At 33.9% G+C, this 23023-nt stretch overlaps 1 protein-coding gene across 1 annotated transcript in view; it reads right to left on the reverse strand.

The window, feature by feature from the left end:
• LOC124540432 (apolipophorins) overlaps positions 1-22613 on the reverse strand; it is a 33043-nt gene extending 10430 nt beyond the window's left edge. Inside the window, exons 1-34 of the mRNA XM_047117987.1 lie at positions 22423-22613; positions 15334-15360; positions 14692-14888; positions 14048-14212; positions 13481-13630; positions 12956-13145; positions 12520-12683; positions 12088-12158; positions 11718-11883; positions 11424-11606; positions 11184-11336; positions 10606-10753; positions 9857-9977; positions 9605-9767; positions 9198-9392; positions 8815-8994; positions 7846-8383; positions 7561-7734; positions 6783-7126; positions 6479-6694; positions 6150-6282; positions 5666-6041; positions 5294-5519; positions 4833-4987; positions 4291-4450; positions 3755-3979; positions 3140-3315; positions 2702-2810; positions 2160-2316; positions 1569-1738; positions 1332-1477; positions 962-1216; positions 684-825; positions 236-380 (exon numbers count right to left, since the gene is read on the reverse strand). Coding sequence (XP_046973943.1) covers positions 236-380; positions 684-825; positions 962-1216; positions 1332-1477; positions 1569-1738; positions 2160-2316; positions 2702-2810; positions 3140-3315; positions 3755-3979; positions 4291-4450; positions 4833-4987; positions 5294-5519; positions 5666-6041; positions 6150-6282; positions 6479-6694; positions 6783-7126; positions 7561-7734; positions 7846-8383; positions 8815-8994; positions 9198-9392; positions 9605-9767; positions 9857-9977; positions 10606-10753; positions 11184-11336; positions 11424-11606; positions 11718-11883; positions 12088-12158; positions 12520-12683; positions 12956-13145; positions 13481-13630; positions 14048-14212; positions 14692-14888; positions 15334-15360; positions 22423-22504 — 6202 coding nt within the window. The 5' untranslated portion in view covers positions 22505-22613. The remainder of the gene's footprint in view (positions 1-235; positions 381-683; positions 826-961; positions 1217-1331; positions 1478-1568; positions 1739-2159; positions 2317-2701; positions 2811-3139; positions 3316-3754; positions 3980-4290; positions 4451-4832; positions 4988-5293; positions 5520-5665; positions 6042-6149; positions 6283-6478; positions 6695-6782; positions 7127-7560; positions 7735-7845; positions 8384-8814; positions 8995-9197; positions 9393-9604; positions 9768-9856; positions 9978-10605; positions 10754-11183; positions 11337-11423; positions 11607-11717; positions 11884-12087; positions 12159-12519; positions 12684-12955; positions 13146-13480; positions 13631-14047; positions 14213-14691; positions 14889-15333; positions 15361-22422) is intronic.
• Positions 22614-23023: the final 410 nt, after the last annotated feature.

The following is a 23023-nucleotide window of genomic DNA, read 5'->3' on the forward strand; positions in this document are numbered from 1 at the left end:
ATCGTTTCGTTGCTTCCTAACATTGTCGAATAAGGTATAAGACTAGAGACTGAAATTTACTACCAAAACTATATGTCAGATGACCTTCAAAATCACGAGCGTCAAAATCAAAATATATATAATTTTATGCTGTAACACATTGAGTTACAATTACACGAAATTACGAAGATCGAGTGTTTCTATTCTGACATTTGTAATTTTGAAATGATATATGGATATAGTAGACTCTACTCACTGTTGGTAACAAACTTCGCGTTGAGTTCAGCGTGCGCGCATTGCTTTTTCTCTTCACAGTACACGTATGATGTCTTGTATTCGAGGTTGGTGATGCGTGACTCAGCCACGTGGTTGCGTTCTCCGAATGCCACGTTGATGAAAGTCTAAGGATTTCAAAAAGTCTTTAGATCTGTTATGTTATAGGTTGTAATAATTACATTGGCAGTTCGGTGACTATTGCACTGCTGGTCAAAATTTTGGTCATTTCAGGAGAATGTTCGAAGTATATCCTTATGGATACACACACACCTGGTATACGACACAAGCAGCTATTTTAATAAAGTTTTATTTCAAACACAAGCTATTCAAATTAAATTCACAATTTTGAGGTGTTTATTATTGGATTTGAGGCCAAATATTTGGATCCAAGTGTAAAATTAAGAGTAGAGAGTTGGTTGCGGACTTACCTCTACACCTTGTTCGTTGCCTTCAGTGAGCACAGTGCGGATATACTTGAAGTTAGCGGGTTTCTGCTCTTCCTTGATCTTCAATGTTCCAGAACCTTCGATGATGGTTTTTGGTCCTTCTTGTTTGCTGATAAACGATGTGCTGTAGAACAAAGGTTATTGTAGACATTGTGACGTAATTGAAATGGATATATACTAGACAATATATATTTAAATTAACAAAATGTTTGTTAAATCTAATATATTTTTTACAAGTTATATAAGAGTCCTATGCGCACCTGCCACTAAGTACGTTCTTGCCATCGTTAACGGCATGGAATTCAAGTCGCTTGCCGCTTCCGGCGTCCTTGCTCGAGATGTCAATCTGGTAGTTCTTCAAGCCGAGGCTCTCAGCGTTGGCCTGGTACTTGACAATCAAGTCCTTATCAAAGTTGGCCTCAAATGTCGAGTCAAGGTCGAAGTTCCTGAAGTTCTCCACCTTCATTTCCATACGGCCTTGGGTCGTGCGGAGTGATGTACCCTTGAAGAATAGCCTGAAATCAAAGGTACATTATATAAATGTTAACATTGTAACAATGTAACCAAAATAATACAAATCTTCAAATAGAAGGATACAATGTACATACATATCTGATTGCTTTATCATACCTGGTGGGTTTGGGCGTGGAAGGACTGGTGTACTTCAAGTCCAGTAATGGTTGAGAGGCAGACTGTACCACGAGTGCGTCAGCACGGTATGTGCGTGAGTCCGCAGCAATGGTCAGGACTGCGTTGTATGTGTCGGGTGATGGGTTCTGGAAAATCATAGATATTGGCATGATTAAAACGTTGACACAGAAACAGGCTTAGAATAGCAATTATATGTTACTTTCTTCTTAATATTACCTTAGCGTTAAGGTCGAGTTCAAATTTCTTAATGTTTTCAATATGCGGGCAGTTCGCAAGTATCTTGAATTCAACCTCCTTCTCCGACGAAACTCCTTGGACTGAGACGGTTGTCACTTTTCCTTTGCCATACTGAGTCTTTACATCGAAGACACCAGACGATTTCTCTTCTATTAAAAATATATATTTGTAAGTAAACAATTTTCTTTACTTTGGTTGCATTAATTCTCAATGTACATTCGGGGTAAGAAAAGGTTCGTCACCTTAAGGTCTATTTTCGCGTGCTCAGTATGAGGGATAATCTGCTTTACCGATCGAAAATGACATATTGCGTCGCAATGATTTGATGTTTAGATCCAAAAGGTACTAAGAGTTTAAGACTTGATAAAGGAATGAATTTGAAACCAGACGAAGGTTTTCTTACTCTGACTGTACAATATCGAATTTGATCGAGGGATTATTAATTTTGTATCAATATTTAGATGTTATTGTTTATTATTCAAAATGAAATAGATTATTCGATAACATGTAGAACTCATGCTTGTGAGAATTAAAACCAGAAAGGGTGTAATAGGAATTTATTTTACTTACTTGACAGATCAACCTTGTAACTGGAGTCAATGATGATGGGGTCGACGTGGGGAACAATGACCTTCAGTTTGGTGTTACCGTTCTTCTCATCGTACTTGCCGTTTGATTCGAATTTGTAAAGGTCGGCGTTGATTTGAACAGATTCGATTACTGTGATCTATGAAATGAATAAGAATATATTAGAATACTTTCGTATTAACGAAGCATCTTTACTTGATCTATTTTTGCTGACAATATTCCAAATAAGGTTAATAATATTGTTTTTATTTTAAAATATTGGATAACATCGCATACATTACTCTAATCCCAATGTAAGTAGCTAAAGCACTCGTGTTATGGAAAATCAGAAGTAATGACGGTAGCACAAATACCTAGGTTTTTATGTTGTCTTGGCAAAATAGAAAACTAATGAACTTCTTCTGTATCGACTCGGCCGGGAATGGAACCTCGGACTGTATACCTATGAAACCCGGTGCACACAATTCGACCACGGAGGTCGACAATAGGTTTATATTAAAAGATGAAAGAAAAAATAATATTACCTCAGCTGCCTTATTCTCAGGCTGGAGGAACAATAATTTCGATATCCATTTGATATCGTGGGCTTTTTCGAAGGGCAGACGTACTGATAGTGTGTAATCGTCCATAATTCTGGAAACAAATGAAATTTCACATTAGATGTCGTTGGTAGGAATAATTATTGACTTAAAAATAATTATGAGTTTCAATAATTTTATGTTGCTGTTATGTAGAAATGATTATTGACTTTAAAATGATTATGAGTTTCAAACGATTCATATTGCTGTTATTCAGGTAACTTTGTATTAAACTCTTAAAATGATTTGTTACTTTTATGCTTGTATCCTTTAATATATCAAAATCAAAGCTTGATTTATCAGTTTTCTTCTCACAGAATAAGCATTTCAAACAAATTTCTAAATCTCTGTACTATCCATATTTTTGTTCAATATAAAACTTACTTCTTTTCTCCCTTCTCAGGCCATTGCATTTGGTAGCCGCCTACGAGTTCCATTGCAAGGTCATCTCCGTAGCTGGCTTTGACTCTGTACTTATCGTCTAATTGCTTCACATCAGTGTAAGATGAAGTTGCTTCCACAATGGCTTTCTTTGGCAACATGTTACCACTGATTTCACCCTGAAATATGCATATAAGATTAGATAAAGCTAAATTAAAAAGAAAAAAATAAACTTAAATGAAATAGATGAAGAACACTGATCGTTGTCTTCAATAGTAATAAGATTGTGATGATTTTTATTTATGTTATTCTGATTAGATGGTGATGTCTATGGCATCGTGGTTGGCTGGTTGAGAAAGCCTACTTAGCTCAGCTGACCAGTTGGATGACTGAATACATTATGACGTGACAGGATGACAAAAAGAAGAAAACAGAAGAGCTGTCGGTGGTCAAAATCCAAGTTTCGTTGGTTATCTTAAAAATTAAGGGTGATTGATTGTACAACTTGTAATTGTGCCGATTGAACCTATTATGTTAAAATAAAAGTATTTATATCTAGTCGAACTGAGTTTGGATTTATATAAAGATGTTATTTGATTTTCTAAAAAAAGTATTTACCTTGAAGGCCATGTCTGACTTGTCTCCTTTAGGAGTGTTCTTGAAAGAGATGGTGTTGAGCAGGTTCTTGCCATCCTTGAGACGCATCTCGATTTGAGCATCGAAATCGATGATCTCGTCGTTTATGTTGGTCTTCGTTACTTTGGCCTTGTAAGAGATGGTCGAGGCAGGTCCTCCGCGTTTCGGCGCATCAGAGAACACAGCTTCGGCGTGGCCGTTGTAAATCTAAAATTATGCCAAGTTATTAAATTTTATACATACCATACAAAACGATGGACATATTTTATTAAATTATGATATCCAAGAAGAAAATATTTTGGGAATTAAACAATTTATCACATATTTTTTGAGACGCTGATGATGACCTTTGCTCAGATACTGGATGTTGGTTACGTCATCATTAATGTACTTCTTGAGATATTAGCTGTTTAATTTCTTGTATCTTTAATAGGCCCACAAGGGTTGTCTTCAAATAGAGAAATAACCAAACATGGATCATCATCAATTGGTATTATTTAGCTGTTTTTTAAACTTACGTTATCCTTAACAGACAGTTCTCTATCAACGTTGAAGCTGAGGCAGCGCTCGTCAGGTAGAACAAGCTCCGCGCTGTACTGACCACGTCCTGTGTCTACTGCGTTACCTTCCTTGTGCATGTTGAATTCAACGTTTTTACCGGCATATTGCATCTTGTTTCTGAAAATATAACGACATAAATTGTAGAAACGAGTTGTCTTTTTTATGCTATTGGGTGGTGGATCATATAGGCCACCTGATGGTAAGTGGTCACCACCGCCCAAGACAATGGCGCTGTAGAAACATTCCTTTCATCGCCAATGCGCCCCTAACCTTGGGAACTAAGATGTTATGTCCCTTGTGCCTGTTATTACACTGGCTCATTCACACTTCAAACCGAAATACAACTATACCAAGAAATGTTGTTTGGCGGTAGAATATCTATACCACCCAGGAAGTACCTGTGTCTATTAAATATTTTATAATGCAAAAGTAAAAACTTCTTTCTGGACGTAATTATAATCATTTCATTTAAAAATTCAAATAATATCAAAATACTAACTTGCTGTCGATCAGTTTGTCGGTTTTTTTGTTTGTTGTGCTGAAGTGTACTTTGTCATTTTTGTCTTTTTCAAAGTTCAGGTAGATGTCGGCTTCAGCGTTGTAAACTGGTTCCTTGACAACAAACTTCACGTCACCCTTGATGACGCGTTCCACCTGGATAATTAAAACATAAAAAATATTAACAAAGGTAAAATTAAAATGAATAAGCTTAGACATTTCACATCAATCTATACTAATATTGTAATTGTGAAATTATTTCAGTCTGTCTCTCTGTCTATCGCTCTTTTACGACCATACTATTGAACCGAATTTGATGAAATTTTTCGTGAAGCAAATTTGAACTCCAATGACAAGACAAGACAAGCAAATAGGTAACTTTTGCCTAACATATACAACACCCTAAAACGGAAGCGAAGCTGAAAGGTAAGATTCATATCAAAATAGAACTACTGATAGTACCTTTTTGAAGTTAATCATTATGTTTCCGTTTCCTTTGCCATCATTGTCAGTGACTTGGAATTGACCGTTGGCAGCGATAGCGTCTTTCAAGTTGAACTTGAGCTGACCGTTAGGGTTGTTTCCAGTGTTTATCTTCAGCAAGTAATCCAAGATCTCTCCCTTTGTGTTGGAGATGGTGGCGTGCGAGGAGTAAAGGTTTGCGTTTTCGATGGCTCCGACGTCGAATCTGGTGAAAATTTAGACACATAAAATTGTAATCTAATTCAAATTCAAATCAAGTAAAATTACCAATGACAATATTCGTTTGCAATAATTTGGGATTATTCATGGTCGAACCTGATAAGATTATCATACGAACTATATAGTACTTACTTAATGTCTTCGTCTTTTCCAGTACCACTGATTTTCAAGTGACCAACCGCACCGATGTTCTTGTCGTGTTCCTTCATTCTGTGGAGCACTACTCCCGAGAGTTCGAATTTACCGACGTTCTTGAAGTCAATGTAGTTTTCCAAGTTAGATTTGTCAGCGGATACGATATCCCTCTTTATCAATGACTCAATCGTATGCTTATCAAGATTTAACGACCATTTGATCTTGTAGTCGCCGACTTTCTTGATTTGTGTACGAGCTTCAAGATCGAAGCTAGCTTTTTTGTCCAAGTAAACACCTCCGATGTCAAGATCTAATTTTTTGGGATCAGTTTCCAATTCCAATTTGATTTTCAATGGCAAAGCGTAGATTTCAACTGAAAGAAAAGAAAGTATAATATAACAGTGCTCATTCTACTTGTTCAGCCTCATAGCTTTTGTTAGTTAGCGAGGCTAAAATAAAATCAAGTGTTAAGATAACTTACATTTGTTCTTGGTAATGATATTAAAGTCTTCTGGTGAAGCGTAGTGGCGCTTGTACAACTGGTTGAAAGTGACGCGGTTTTGTGGGTTGTGGCAATCTCCTCCGTAGTACAAATCGATGTCATTGTGCATTATCTAATGTAAGAAAAACATTTTACTTAATTTAATATATTGAGTATTATTACCATGACATAGAAAACTATTTAGATTAAAGAACATACTTATGGTAAGGCAACTACAAAATGCAAAAGTTATATCCATATTAAATGATAAAAAAACTAGTTGGACAATATTATTGTAAAGAAGATGCTCAAATTTATATATGACTTACGTTTTGATTGTTTTCAACGTGTCCATTGACTCTGAAGTTGACGTACGGGTTCAATGTGTTCATGAATTCAGCTTTGAAGTCACTGCCCTTTAGGGAGCCACTGAACAATACGTTCTGTTGACCCTTCTTTACTTTAATGTCGGTTTCGACCGCCTTTGGCTCGTGTTTGAAGTGACCCTCAATGTTGACCGGTTCGTTGGAGTTTGGAATGTTGAACTGGAATTAAATATTTTTAGTATTAAATGTAGAAATTTCTGATAATTAAGGCATTAACAAATTTGAATAAATTTAGTTTGATTTTTACCTTGACACCTTCAAGAGTGTATTTGGATGCTGGTCCGTTAATCTCCTTGATTATCTGTCCATCTACTTTGATGCTCTTCTTTCCATCGCCTGGAAGTTCGTATTCGAGTACTGGTTTCCAGACTGACCGTTTGTCATTACCTTCAATGGTAACACCAGCTCGTCCATAATACTGGGCATCGTCCATCTTTGCTTTCATCAGTAAAGAGTATTCAGATGGCCTTGTGTTAACGGCGAATTGACCGAATAAGTTCTTGATGGGTGACTCAAGATTGACCTTCAAAGATTTTTCCTCTGCGGTGTTAATTACTTCACCAGTCAGTTGGGTTCTACGGTTTTTGGATCCTGAAAATTATGATTTTTTTTACTAATTTGAAATGAATGGTCGGGTTTCATACTTAGTGTACCAAATCCCTTTCCTTTAATCATGATGAATATCAATTATGACAGTGTCCTCTTTTTGATCGATATCGAACATATTAGCTATTCATAAAAGAGATTAATTACTCATTTAAAGAGTACAAGTTAATGTGTTAACATATGTGAAATCCTTAAGTATTATCTTTATTTAATAACCTTATAGGACATCAAGATTTTTCACGCAATAACAGAGCAAGGAATCAATGAGATCCCATTTTTATTATTAATAGAAATTGTCTATATTTAACTAATGACACAGATTATGTATACGTTTGTTTATTGTATAGAAATAGGCTAATACTTATTTTCTATATTTCTCGATTTTAATAACAAGTAATAGTAATAATTATATGAATTACCTTCCGCCTCGAATAGCAGTTCCATTCCATATTTGCCGTTGTGGTCGTTTTGTACGAGTCCTTTAATGTGGTAGCCACGAAGGTCGTTCTTCTCCAGGACTAAATTAACTTTAGATGATCCGATGAGAGGATAACGTGCCAAATACTGGGAGATCGAATTTTGTGACTTTTGACCTGTTGAATACAATAAATAAGTTTCAGTAGAAATTTTATGGCACTTCTTTGATGTTGACTTTGATAAAAAATAATAATAAAGTTAATGCAAGTTTTTTAGAATGATCTTACCAGAGAATGAGAATGGTAGTGACACTTTTCCGCAAAGAGTCAATCCTAATACTCCAGATAGCTGATCAAAACAGCCAGAGTATTCGTTCTTTTCAGAACCTGTCTTGATTGGAATGTGCTTCTCCAGTTGACCCTTTTCAGCGGTGAAGAATACCAAGTCGTTTGAGGCAGTTAAGATTTCCTGTTTGTCAATCGGAAGACCCCATTGTAGGTCGAATCCTTGACCGTTTCCAATAACTTTCGCGATGATTTGTCCACCAGTGGACGAATGTAGGTTTGTAACGACCTTAAGACCAGTGGAAAGGCAGTCAGCATCTATCAACATGACCAGAGATATTTCGACGTCCGAGCTTGGTACAAGCTTAATGTCCACTTTAGCTGATTGAGGGTTTTTGAGGATCTGGCGGATATCCATGCTAGAAGCAACATCGACGCGAGCAGTTGCTGCACCCACAGCGTTCAGCTTGAGTGGCAGACCAGTAGATGTAGGGTAGGCCAGCTCGGCGTCCATGAAGAGAATGTGTCCACGAAGCTCTTGCTGTTGGTGGAAAAATATATTTTTATTATATTTCAATTATTTTCCGATGATGGGAACGTTGACTGCGAGATTATTTACATAGTAAATATTTTTTACTTTTATTTGTATGGAGATTTTGATATTAGTAATTATTATTTAATATTAAAATAGTTATAACAGTAACTCTTATATCAGAAAAAAGTAATCGTGTTTGAGTAATAATAAGACGATCAATGCAAGACTAGCTTTTCGTATTTGGCAATACTAATCAATTAGCATTCTTAGTTATTTTTAAGACAAACAAGTTTTTAACAGTAAAAGTTCTAATTAAAATTAAACAAGGGCGCCATTATTTAAAAGTCATTTGTAACGCTTGTAAGGTTTACAGTTCTAAATTTTACTGGTATCAAATTCTAAGCATTAAATAAGGATATAATTTAAATGCCAATTACCTGGAAGTTCTTCATTTTATTGAAGCCGTCGTTTACGCCCTTCAAAGCCTGGTCGAGGAAGGTGTTGAAGTCGAAGCCTTTGTCATCCCCAAGGGATAGGAACACAGCGTCAGTGCCGAATAGCTTGACGTATACGTCCAAATCCAACTCATTGTTGTAAGGAGCGGATTCAGCCTTTACCTAAAACGAATGTATAATTTATAATGGCCAAAATATTGGTAATATAGTTCTTATTTCATTTGTTGTGCTAGTTACACTCGGACCCTCCGTGTGTAACTAGCACAAGCAGTTTAAAAGAAAAATGATCTAAGTGCCATTAACAATGCTGCACTGGACTTTAAACTATATTTAATCAATAATATAGATTTCAATTTTGTACTAACTTGCTTGTCGAAGTTGTCCACTTCACTCTTGATTGAGCGACGTCCTCTGACGTTGGAATCAACCTTCTTGTAGGACTCCTCAAACTTATTGTACAAGTTGTCGTAAATTTCTTGGGGTTTCTGGGTACGGAGGAAACTTTTAGGTCCGAGGAAGTGTTCCACCACACGGTCTAAGTTGCCTTGACGTCCTCCAACCTGTAAAAAGTTATTTATGATTATTCAATTATTTTGGCAAATTTGAATACTCAAACTCAATGATTGGAATCAAAACGCAACTCTATAGCAAATTGCAAGTGAATGAATGATATTAATGTCCTATAAACAGCTCTAAATGAAAGCAAACAGTTTAAACATATATGGTCTTAATATCTTAATAAAATATATAAGATTGATCTGATGAAACTGACCTCGAGAATGTTAACATTGTGTCCAAAGACTTCGGCGGTGAGATTCAAGGTAACAGATCTCGGTAAGAAAGAGTCCTGTGAGAAGATAACAGCTTGTTCCATGTTACCACCAGCTCCAAGTACATCCACATTGTAGCTCATCTCTCGGTAGAAGGAGTATTTCCTAAAATAGAAAAAAAATAGTATGGTATTCGATTTTTAAATTTAGTTACCAGGATTTTTCTGTCCAGTCCAGTCTCTTATTTCCCTTACCTGTCATCGATGTTGTATTTGTTAGGGATTCCAATGAGTCCGTAGTGTTGGCGTGCGAGCTGTTTGTCAGGGTTAGCGGAGGAGCGGATGTGACGTAGAGAAGTCGTGATGAAACGACCCACTGTAAAGAAGGATCATGATTAGTACAAACAGAAAACACTGACCAAATCAATTGAGTGTTGATTGTCATGTTTTAGGCAAAAAAGTAGCCTATGTACTTTCTTGGACTAACTAATTTGAGGATAAAATAAGGGATCATATTAGCTCCAATTTTTAATTTCAGGTTAATCAGTTGTAAGATTTATACAAAATTTCATCCCCTATTTTATCCCAGTGGTTTGGGCTGTGCGTTGGTAGATCTGTATCAGTCAAAATCAAAATCAAAATAAACTTTATTCAAGTAGGCTTTTACAAGCACTTTTGAATCGTCATTTAACAATTAAGTGAAGCTACCACTGGTTCGGAAAGTAGATTCTACTGAGAAGAACCGGCAAGAAACTCAGTAGTTACTCTTTTTCAACATTTAAAAAAATACAGTCATATTAGTTAAATACTATTATATATGTATGTAATATATCCTGCATGGAAGTCAACAGATATTAATTCCACGCTTTTTTATCATCTACAAAATCTTGTATCGAATAATATGTCTTTTTACCAATGTATTTTTTACAAAAGATTTGAAATAACGAAACGGTCAGTTAGTCGCCTTTGAGTTATACATATTTAGATTAACTTTGATATCATACCTTGGTGAACAGGTTCAGATTCAATCAAATTCTTGATTTCGTTTGCTGACTTTCCGCAAGGACACTGAATGACAGCGAGGTAACCCTTGATACGGATTTCGGAATCCAATTGACGGTTCTTCATTATGTCCAGACCAGCTTTCTTTATCTGTGAATATATTAACAAATTACTTTGTGTATTATTGTGGAAATTTATATGTGTACCATTTGATTTAATTTAAATAATCTTCTAGAGTAGTATTTATGAGGGGGTGATAATGTCAGTAAATGGTGATTTAACAAAAATCTTTAAATTTCAGAAGTTTAATCACTACATATTATAAAACAAAGTCCCCCTGCGTCTGTTTGTCTGGGTGCTCGCGATAAACTCCAAAACTAAACAGATTTTCAAGCGGTTTTCATTAATAGACAGAGGCATTCGTAAGGACTGTTCAGGTAGATAATTTATTGAGATTTTTCTGTAAATAAGTTAAAATAGGACGACAATTAAACATGTCGGAAAAATATAAAAAAAAATAAACTTATGTCCACCCATGCGGAGCCGGGTCCAGTTGCTAGTTTAACAATAATTAACGAACCTTAGCAGCACAGGGATCTGCTTGGAAGGCTTCGAGGGCGGCCACGCGGACGCGAGCCTTGATGTTGTTGTCGATTGCGCAGTGCACCAACTTGTCGATCAGACTGTCTTCCAAGTGCCGGATGTTACGAATACCCTTCAAGACTGCTACGACCTGGTGTAGAAATTTTAATGTTAAGCTAAACGTTCTTTTAGAAGTACTTCAATTATTCATTAAAAATATTTCACCGTTTTGACTTACATTGTCTTCCTCGACTTTGGTCTTAGGCTTGCAGTTCTGGAGCTTGGCGGCTAACTTCTTACTAACAGCGGTGATACCCTCGCTGTGTTCATCGTGGCAGCGGTGGTCACGGCAGTATGTACCGGCGAGCGCGCCCACACCCAGGTATACGTTTTTAGGTAGATTGGGAAGATCCAAAAGACCCTGAGAATAAAAATATGGAAATTATTAAATTTTTTTGGATAGTTCATTCTAAATTTTTATATTGCAATAAGCTGTTGTTTAGAATTATACCGATAATAATATTATACTCACAGCAGCAGCCTTAATAGCTTCGCTTGTTACGTGTCTGGCGTTGCCCAAAGATAGGAATACAACTTTCTCCTCAAGAGGAGTCAGCTCCTTGCTCTTAAGGATTTGGATGGAGGCTTCGATGCTGTGGCCTGTGCCTGCACGGAGGAGACCGTCGAGGAACACGCGCCTAAATAACAAATAAGTTCAAAATAAGTTTTAGGGACAATCTTAATTTTTGTCTTTATGTTAAATTTAAAAATAATCTTATCCAAATAGATTGATACACTTTTCATTTGTCAAATGGTACAGCTGCTTCTTTGGTGAAAATGTTGTTTTTTTCTAAATCTTCAGTGCATAATTAAAAAGTAATAATTAATGAATAGATAATTACTTTTCCAAGCTATTTCCTTTGATTTGTCCGAATGCTTTCATCAAGTCCTCTTTGTTGGCGGTGCGGAAAATCTAGAGAAAAAGACAATGAGGTTAAAAATTAAACAGCTAACACTACAATGAAATAACATTAAATGGTAAATAGTGTGATTAAATTGTAATCAAACACAAATGTGTAAACAATAAATATCACCAGATCAAAATTAGATCTGAGATGGCCAATGATTGATCAAGCGAATTTTAATTCCATGCGTTTAATTTTAGTTCATAATTTATCTCAATTTTGGCGGTGAAGGAAATCTGCATGTGTCAAAAAACGCCTACCAAGATGTGTATTGTCCGATTGACATTGGATCATTGTGGTGCTATATTTTTTAATTGGGCGATTGAGAAATATGACAGATATTTATTTTTTAATAAATATAATTCTCACCCTGACGAGCTGGGCAAAGGTACCAGCAGATTTGAAGCTGGCTTCATTGGTGAGAGTTTTGCAAGTCTCCTTGATGGCTTTGAAAACGTTTTCGTAGCTGCTGTGACTCGCTTCTGACTCGTGTGGGTTCTCGAAGATGATGCTTCGGCTTACGGGGCAGTTGCCTACATAAAACACGTTTTTTTTTAAGAATCATTTGTGACATCGGCATCGGCGAAGTGAGATACAATATTTAGGAAATTAGATCGAAACAATCTCAAATAGTTTGGGCAACATTTAAAAAAATAGTGCAAGATATTTTTCGACATCATCTAAGTTTTTATCCCAATTACTACTACATACACTTCATATGAAATTTAACTACTATGTTTTATAAATTTTTTATTTTTTTTTAAATACGAAGTTATAATGGAAAAGTGGTAAACGATGAGATTACCTTCAGCAGCGCCTTGAGCAGTTCCGGTGAGAGTAAGCTTGGTGTTAACTTCAGCTCTGGCGCCGTTCTCTCCAATAGAGAAGGGTCTGTATAAGTACTGTTCGACCGCGGAGATCTTTTCTGGTACTCCATTGTTGACTTTAGATTCAATGTTTAGAATGGACTGCAGGAGTTGTGTGCTCTTGATTTGCTGTAAAATGGTTAATGCTTTTAAAATGTTCTAAAATAAGATCAATAATAATATCAATAAGATCAATCTCGTGGAGAATGTAGTGGCGTAACACCGCGTAGGTGCCATTAATTGTTTTTTTTTAGCAAAAAGCAGTCTCATGTTTTGAGGGGCGAAAACGACCTAACATATGACATGACATAACTCAAGAAAAATACCAATGAATTTTATAGTACCAGATTAAGATTTGTTAAGAACCTTATTTTCTAGGTACAATCAATCATATCCTTTTTAGTTATGATCTTGACATATGTTAAGAGAAATCTTTGTCCAGCTGGGTATTTCGTTATGCTTACAGCGTTAGGGTTGTAGACAGCGGTAATCAACTCGTTCTTGGTCTGTTCTCGGTGGGCACATCTGCTGAGGTCGCGACTCCTGTGGACCAATAACGCTGCCCCTTCTTGCGATGCTGAGACTTCAGTAGGACACGAGCCAAAGACATCAGTCTAAAAAGCAAACAATTATTATAGAAAACTTATATAGCATATATATTAACAATTTCTTCTATAAAATATTAATTATTGAAAGCAGTGTTATTCTCTAAGAACTTGTTTGTATTTCATTTGTGAAATATTGAATACCGAATCAAGGTTGATGTGTCCTTAAATGCAATAGTTATGTATGACAATTTTGCAATTTACTTTCCTAAATCATTATTTTTATATGCAGATATTTAGAGTACTTTATAAGAAGATTATATCCAATTCTTTTCTCATAATAAATAATTAATTTCCTTTGAAAACAAGATTATTACAATTGAAAATGCTATTTACACATATAACATAAAAATCTAATTGTGTTTGACTTCCATGAACATCTTATCAGTCATCTTATTTGAACGTCTTCAAATATCATTATCATACCTGAGTTGAAGGTTTTTGTTCCGTTTGCAGCATGGATATGATGGCTCTCTTTATGTTAAGAGACGCGCGTGAGTCGTCCTGCTCAGCGCAGATCTCAGGACCAACTCGGCCATCTTGAAGGCTGAATCGGACAGGCTTGTCAATGCCTTTCGGTGCTGAGTATTTCTGTAAATAAATTAACAAATTCAATTTTGATATTCGTTTTGTTTTTTACCATGAGATGTGTTAAAGATTTTATGTCCATTAGATGGAAGAGTTGCTCTGAAATATATTTTCAAGATTTTACGCTTTGATATGGTATGTCTTAAACTGAGATCAATTTATACTTTGTTTAATGTCTCAAGAAATTCTGAATTATTTTTGTTGTTGAAAATGTAAACCTACCCTTCCTTTCTAATTTAGACATTAAATATTAGTAAAGTATTCCAATATTTATTAGTAAGTCCAAATTTATAAGATTACTGTGTTTATTAGTTACTTTGAAATTTGGTAACGATAAAGCTTTGGTTCTGAATATTTTTAAATCTTATCGTACATATTCAGCCATCACTCAATTATATATAACAGAATTACTTCTTTTCATGTCTTCTCTTATCATGAATATTTACAAGTGAACACTTAAGTGTTCATACATATATGTTTACCTTTCCATCAGGTCCAGAGATCGCCAACGAATTGACCTTCAGAGACAAAACGCAGTTACCAGCAGCGGTAACCGACACCTGACCGAAGATCTTGACGCTCGTCTCCTGTTTCTCTGCTCCGGTCAGATAAACCGAGACTGATCCTTCAACTCCGTAAGTGTATTTGTGTCCATTTAGAAAAGTTGGTGCTGATGACGCTGTGGAATCAAGATTGATTTGAGAAAGAGTTGATTATCAAGAATATTTGATACGTTAATTTTTTAATTAGATGTAGCATCGGAAAATGCAATGAAATGAAAATAAAACCGATTACTGCCGATTTACATAACCAATAGAAATAGCTCACTATCGCGCCATTCGACGCTTTTCGTCGCTATAGATTCTCGCGTCAAAGAAAACAAGTGCATGTAAATCGACGTGTCAAATTGACGAATATATTAGGTCATATGATATTACAACTTAATACATAATATATTGATAATTTAGGATAGCATACTCAATTCGGATGTGATCGGTTTTACGAATTTGCCGATGCGACATCTAAGTTGTGTCGTACTATATTTCGTTTTATGTTTAAAAAAATGATCATTATGAGGCCTTAATTGAGAGTAGTATATAATAATATTATCCCTATTTACTTACACCCTTGGCAGGACAAATTACATTGACCTGAAACAAACAAAGAAATGCCAATTAAAATAAATAAACAAGATTAAAGTACAATCGCTAATGAGATAATTTGTATATAAATAAATAAAGGAGTTAATTATGTAATGACAGTGCTAACTTACATTAATGATAATTAATGTATAAATAACACAAATTATGTTAATAAATTATTTATAATCACAAAAATATATGTGGTTGCCAAAAAATGTTTTTGATCGATTTTGATCTATATTAATATTTTGGATGAGGAAGTCTGTGTGTTACGCTTTTGCGGACAAAATCCTGAACCGAATGTGATGACATTTGGTATGAATCAAGTGTGGACCTCAAGGATATATGTATATGTTACAAATAAAACCTACAACGAGAGAAATGGCAACTCAGAAGTTAGTCTTTGCAATACTTAAAATAAAAAGTTATATTAGTCAAATACAAATACTATATTATTTAAATACAAATATAATATACATATCCTGAAAATCAACATTTATTAGCTCCACGCTATTCTATCGTCTATAAAATCCAGTATTGAATTATATACTTTTTTATTAACGTTTATCTTTTAAACAAATAATTTGAATTTATGAATCGGTAAGGTTAAAATTATCTCATCATCCTCCTGCATTTATCCCGATTTTATTTGGGGTCGGCGCAGCATGTCTTCTCCTTCCATACATCTCTATCAGACGTCATCTTACAAGTAACATTCTTTCCAACCATATCATCTTTCACACAATCCATCCATCGTTTCCTTGATCGTCCTCTACCTCTATATCCACCTACATCCATGCTCAAGACCTTCCTCACAATATGTCCCTCATTCCTCCGCATTACATGCCCATACCATGATAGCCGCCTTCCACATAACTTCTCGGCTATCGGTGTCACTTTCAAACTTCCTCTTATGTACTCATTCCTTACTCTATCCATTTGCGTAACACCACAAATTCCTCTTAGCATTCTCATCTCCGCAACATGCAACTGTCTTTCAGTCATGCCTTTTGTAGCCCAACACTCTAATCCAAATAGAACAGCAGGTCTGATCATGGTCTTAAAGATCTTCCCTTTAAGTTAAAATTAAAATTATCTGTGGAATTTGAATATACAAATGACTAAAGAAATGCTCCTAGTTAGATATCCGATGTTAACGCATATTTACTTGATATAAATAAAACACTCAATTCAATATTAATTAGAATAATAAATAATATCTTATGTAAATATTTACTCTAAAGGTTCAAGGTACATTAGGAATATTACAACATAGTATTGATACACGTTCGGATCATTTCGAGCTACATATATGAAAATATGAATCATCATTATCATAGTGGCAAAGTTCAGATTGTATTTGTGGAAGATTAACTCTATTTCATTTATCGTGTACATGTGACATAATATTTCTATTGCTTTATTGGTTTAGTAGCTAAATAATTATGCTGCAAATTTTAAGGCCCCCTGTTTAAGTCCAAGGATTTTTGAAAATGTGCGAATTGCTGCTGGTTGGTTCTGTAGGAAATAAACATTGCCAACTTCACTAATATCCTACTAAACTTGGGATCAGAGATGTTATGTTCCTTATGCCTGTTACTTACTTTTCAGACTGTAATAACAATAGTATCCATTGCTGTTTGGAGTGATGACCTTGTGTGTGGATAGTACCCAATCAGGCGAGCTTGCACAAACTACCAATACAATATTTTTCATCGTTGCTCTATTTTCACCAATTGCAATTTTTATCATTGTTTAAAGTTTACCAATAGAAAATAATCAAGTATTTTATTAACATTTGTCATTCAAAAATTTCCAGTACAAGAAGCTTTTCTTTTAATTCTGGAGAGTTCTATTCCAAAAAGTATATCAGTTGATATGAAGCTTGATTTACAGTGTCTCTACATCTAATATTCTAGATCTAGCAAAAAAGTAAGGTCCAAATGTATCTCATATGTTTATCACGTGATCCCTCAGTACAACATTGAGGTCTGATTACCCAATTTATTTAAATTGTAGGGGACCCGATTGTCTTTATCGTTGTATTCGGGCCCCTCTCGATTTATCGACTATAATTTTATAAATCAAGAACATAAGACTCGTCTACACGTTTGTATTGCAATACAAAATTTAATTCGTGTATTGATTTTTCAACTGGGATTAAAAATATTTTTTACTATAGAAACTAAATTACTTTAAGTCGCTAAGCAACTTGGATTTATACGGTACGTCAAACTTAAAGCATATTAAATTCAGATACGTCTATAATATGTTACATTTCTTGGTATAAGTTTTATGTATATTGATTTAGTACATTTTTTTTAATTAAAAGTCCTTTATATTAAATTATTTTTACTTTTAAAAGAACGCATAACCCTTTCGCTAGTAACAAATCCTTACATACTTTAGTCAGTAAAAACTTCCCCTTACCAATAAACATGCTTTAATAAAGACATACAAAAAATTACTATAAAATGTCCAAATGTCCTTTAAGATTCTGTGCCCTGGTGTCAAAAGTGTCAAAGTGTATTTATTTTCAAGAAAATATCGTCCACATTAACATGTTATTTAAAATAATTAACTTAAATTATGCTAAAACGATGTAAGTTTAACACATCATATTTTTGATCTGATTATCGAAAGTAAGGGTTATGACTCTATATATGATATTGGCTCTTTTAGAACTAGACAACATAATTTTATTTTGAATGGATCAAAATATGTAAGACTAGCTTTATTCCGCGGCTTAGCTCTCGTATTAGGGATTAGGTTTCATGTATTATTCACAGAATCTTTATAAATTATAACCTATGTGTTATTCTGATGTATAAGCTATATTATTGTAAAGTGTCATCAAAACCCAAGCAGCAGTTTCAGTGTAAAGAATAACAAACAACCATACATACTAGAGAGATAATAATATTTATATTAGTAAGGAAGTATGAAACACTTACTGATATTCTTAATATCAAATTACAGTCATTAATTTTTTTTTATGAAATTGCATACTCAATAAAGTTTTATTTACAAGCAATTGTATACGGATGCACCCGTTTAGTAGATTAGATCATTGACAAATTAACTGACATACTCGTTGTCGTCCGTCGCTCGACATTATCGGACGTGGGAAATTGTACACGACGTACTATCATTTGCATACAACAAACAACAACAACAACAACAGCCTGTAACTTTCCCACTATTGGGCTAAAGTCTCCTCTCGCTTTGAGGCGAAGGTTAGAAATATATTCTACCACGCTGCTTCAATGGGGGTTAGAATACGTAATTAGACACATGCAGGTTTCCTCACGATGTTTTCCTTCACCATCAAGCATGAGATGAATTATAAAAACAAATTAAGCACATGAATATTCAGTGGTGCTTGCCTGGGTTTGACCTCGCAATCATCGGTTAAGATGCACGCGTTCTAACCTCTGGGCCACCTCGGCATTTTGCTTAGCATGTAAAATAATAATTATTGGACTAAGTTGCTAGCTTTATATTGAGGTCCAGGATTCAAAGTACACTCTGTTCTCGGAGTAAATTAATATAAAGTTTTAAATACAAATTATGAGCGCGTGGCTCATGTCAGTCCGTCGACATATGCCATAAAAAGGGGGGAATTTGGACATCCAGTTGGGCTTAAGTTGATTTCGATATATGTATAGTAAGTATTAAATAACATACACAATGAAATAAGTTAACCAAATTGTTACTAACAATTTCGTGAATTTAAACATTAAAAAAAGGTTCCAATAATATTATGTTCAACTGTATAAAAGGAAAAGAGAGTGCAAGAGAAAGAAAGAGAAAGGTTGCTTAGATAACGCTTTTCCTTACATGTGGGTTCCGTCAGTTAAAAAATTTAAAAATATTTGCGTGTTAGTTAATATTATATATACAACACTCACTAATTATATACTTTAAAGTATTATTTATCTTGTTTTGTGTAATTTGATATACAATGAAGAGCTTATAACAAAGACACTCAAGATAAAACGGTCAGAGGTGACAGCGCTTCGGCGTTATCAGTAATTGCGAATATTCACTGTCAAGGAGATTCTTTAATATTCTAATCATACATTTGTGTAATGAACTTGCCTCGTTCAAGGTCAAAGTTTTTGAGATCATTTTTTACACAAATTTGATGTCATTTCATACGAAATTCATACATCTGAAATGGTTAGTCCATATACGGTTTTCATGTATGTCAATTTGTGTTTATATTTTGGCATCATTATTTGACGGACAACGTGGTCCAAGTATCAATTCTATCCAATTTTACATTTTGATCATAGGAAAGGTTTAACCCTACCTACCTACAGAATACATTATTTTTTTATTATAAACTTAAAGTGATCGAGATTTACGTGTCCAATATTGGACTAAGGATCGAATTTTAAAGGAAACGATTTGATTTCTCTCTTTTTTTATCAACGTCTTACAAGTTGACAAATTTTAAGCAGTTCACATAAGATGAACAATAGAGGAATATTCGAGTCTATAATCTTCGTTTGAAATCTATCTATCTATTAATCTATTTGTCTCTGTTTATGCCGCATTTAATCAGCATCAAATCAAATCAGCAGTTACCTATTTTATTAATAACGTAAGTTTTTTTGTCAGTGTTTATGGACGATGGCGGAACATGAAAAATTTGGCTGTGGTCTTATTTTAAAGAATTTCAGCGGTAGATGAGCACAAAATTAAAGAGGGTTCTTGATTTATCAAAGAATTAAAGATGGCGGGATAAAGAACGGCGCTATAGCTGTGTTAAGTAAGACAAATGTCAAATATACGAACAGACGTAACAATGACATTAAATCAAAACAAAACCTATCATAGTTTTGGAAATTCGAAAAATCTGTTGAATAAACGAAAAATTCCTGAAGTGGTTATAAGTGTCGTTACCAATAAAATAAAATATGATTAAAATACATATTTTCCATTGAAGTGATATTATTGTTACCAATAAGATGATAATTTCACATACCTAATTGGCAATACGAGATAAACCATAACTCTGACCTCAGATACCGTTATCGTTCTAGGTACCTTGAGCGCTTTTATAACGGACTTTTTCCTTTAGAATTATTTGCTAAGTATTGTATGAAATTTTACCAACTTTCATGGTTTAGTATCTGCAAATCTCAGCAGTTAATCCGAAAGATTATATCGCTTATTTATATTAAATTTACATTATTAATAAGCGATGTAGCTCAGGTGCTTATAAAGTGTACTATTAAACTAACATTTTTAAACTTGACTGTCCTGTTAGAAGAAAATATTTTCTTTGTTTAAATTTGTCCAATGGAGTCCTAATTAATTTGTACTGAAAATAGTTTAAGATATACTTTAAAATATTATCTATCTAACAGGGAATGTTTGGTCAAAATCGGTTCAGCCATATCGGTTAGAATTTTTTTTTTTTAATTTTCTTTTTTTTTTTAGAATCATTTACTCATTCATTGAATTTACTTAAAGGTAAATGTAGTTGATTTTATCCAATAGGTTTCTTCACTTTTCTTGAGTCATATTGAACCCACGACCGATATGTTCTAACAACTGAACCGCATCGGGCTTTATCTAGATTTAAGAATAATACATTTAAGATTGTAAGCAGGATCTTGCTACGGGAACAAATATTTACAAGAACAATTGACCTAAGAACTCTATATCTACGTGATTATTATTGTGTTATATGTATGTATGTATCGTATATGATAACCTTAACCAAGAATAACTCATGAACTTAAAGGTAAAATAATATCAAAGATCCCTCGTGTTTGCAATAATGTATATGGTTTAAATTCGACCAAAATGAATCCTGACAACTATTATATACAATAACTGTACTGCTTCTATCATCTACCACCAGAATTAAGGCAAAAAAAGAAAGGCAAATAAAGAAGAGCAGAGAAGATACTGATATCTGTGCTCATATATAAAAACAAGGATGGTTGTACTGCCCCATTTTAGGAATGTAACTAACTACTATGTAATCCTTAATTAAACTGGTTCTCGTCCATATTCTTGGTCAGGTTCGAACCTGCGAATTTACATCGCCAAGCACGTTAGCCATTGCGCCACACACTTAAGTTACAATAGTTCTTTGTATCTATATGATAAGTGTGAATAAGATCCGGTGTTTGTTTCTTTATAAACATATCTGAATACATATTTTATGAGCGCCATCTTAAACCAGCGGTTCGAACGTGCACATTAAAATTCTGTCATGTCTCGAAATTCTGTCTAAAATACATTTCGTATAACCAGAAAACCTACATGTCATAAACTACGATCTACCATCATTTACCACGAAGGCATAGCGACAACTTTTAAAAACCTGTACTTTAAATTATTCTTAATTTAAAAAAAAGTATTTTTTTATTTGTTAATTGAACTTCTTGCTGCTCTTCTGTAGAATATCCGTTGTCATTGCTTGATCTTATAAAATAACATTTCAAAAGTAATAAATTGTTAATTGAATAGTGTTAATTTCTAGAGTTAAGTTGATATACTCAGATTTAATCTTTGATCTTGATAGTTTCTAAAGCAATTTTATTCAGTAAAATAATCAATTAGGTTTCATTAAATGACAAAAGAATAAAATTTCAAAGACATTGGAACTATACATCTATAATTTCATATTTTAAATTATATCTAAACATGCTTTTATATTATATAAATAAAATTGCGATGCCTAAGTTCGATCTGGGTTCTTTTTTCCGTTTGTCTTTATTTTATACTTAATTATACAACAAAAAAATAAACAAAAACCAAAACCACTAATTAATTTGTGATCCAAGAAGTCTGAAAGAGGCTGAAAGAGCTTTGGTCCAGACAAAGAGTATTTTCAAGAAAAATTTTGCTTTATATGAATAAAGTCATATGTAGTTGAAAATTGAATTTAAAGTAGAATTAAAGTTTTCTAATTTATAACGTTTTCATACAGAAATATGTTATTAATATACAATATCAATGATATATTAAATAATATATAATTATATGAATCGAGTATAAATGTTTTAATCGATTTTTAAATAAATATAAACAAAGGGTAAAACTTACCGTTGGAGTGAGCTGGGGTCCACAAAACTGTTAGTAGTAATATAACACTAAAAATGCTAAAACTTATACTAGAGGTCCCCATTGTCGCGGGGTTAAAAATTCACTAATATTTTTATCAGTCTATCAATTAACTTATACTAAAATACTTTGAAGACGTCGATATACCACCACGTCTGGATGGCAAATGCATTCCTGAGCGTTCCTCTCACGCTTTTATAGATGCAGCGCCATCTATTGACCAATCAGCGTTTGAAATTCGAATTATCTACACAAAACCGAACAACATGTAATCTTCCAGTTTAAAATTGGAATAATATACAACGAAAAGAACGGATATACCTAGCAATATTGTCTTAGTATGAAAAAAATAAATAAAAAAATACAATAGTGATTTCAATCACAAAACGAATTAACTATCGATATAATTCTTTCCCGGACATATTGATTATTTATCTAATTAACACAACTGATATATATTTCAACAAACGGACGTACAATTGATTGTCTTATTAAATATTCTCGAATTATCAGTAAAATTATTAGTTATGTTTATTTTTCTTTGTGATAGAAAACCAGTTCAAGTTTAAAGTTTAAAAATTCT

Source organism: Vanessa cardui, chromosome 25 (genome assembly GCF_905220365.1).
Source record: "Vanessa cardui chromosome 25, ilVanCard2.1, whole genome shotgun sequence".
NCBI lineage: Eukaryota > Metazoa > Arthropoda > Insecta > Lepidoptera > Nymphalidae > Vanessa > Vanessa cardui.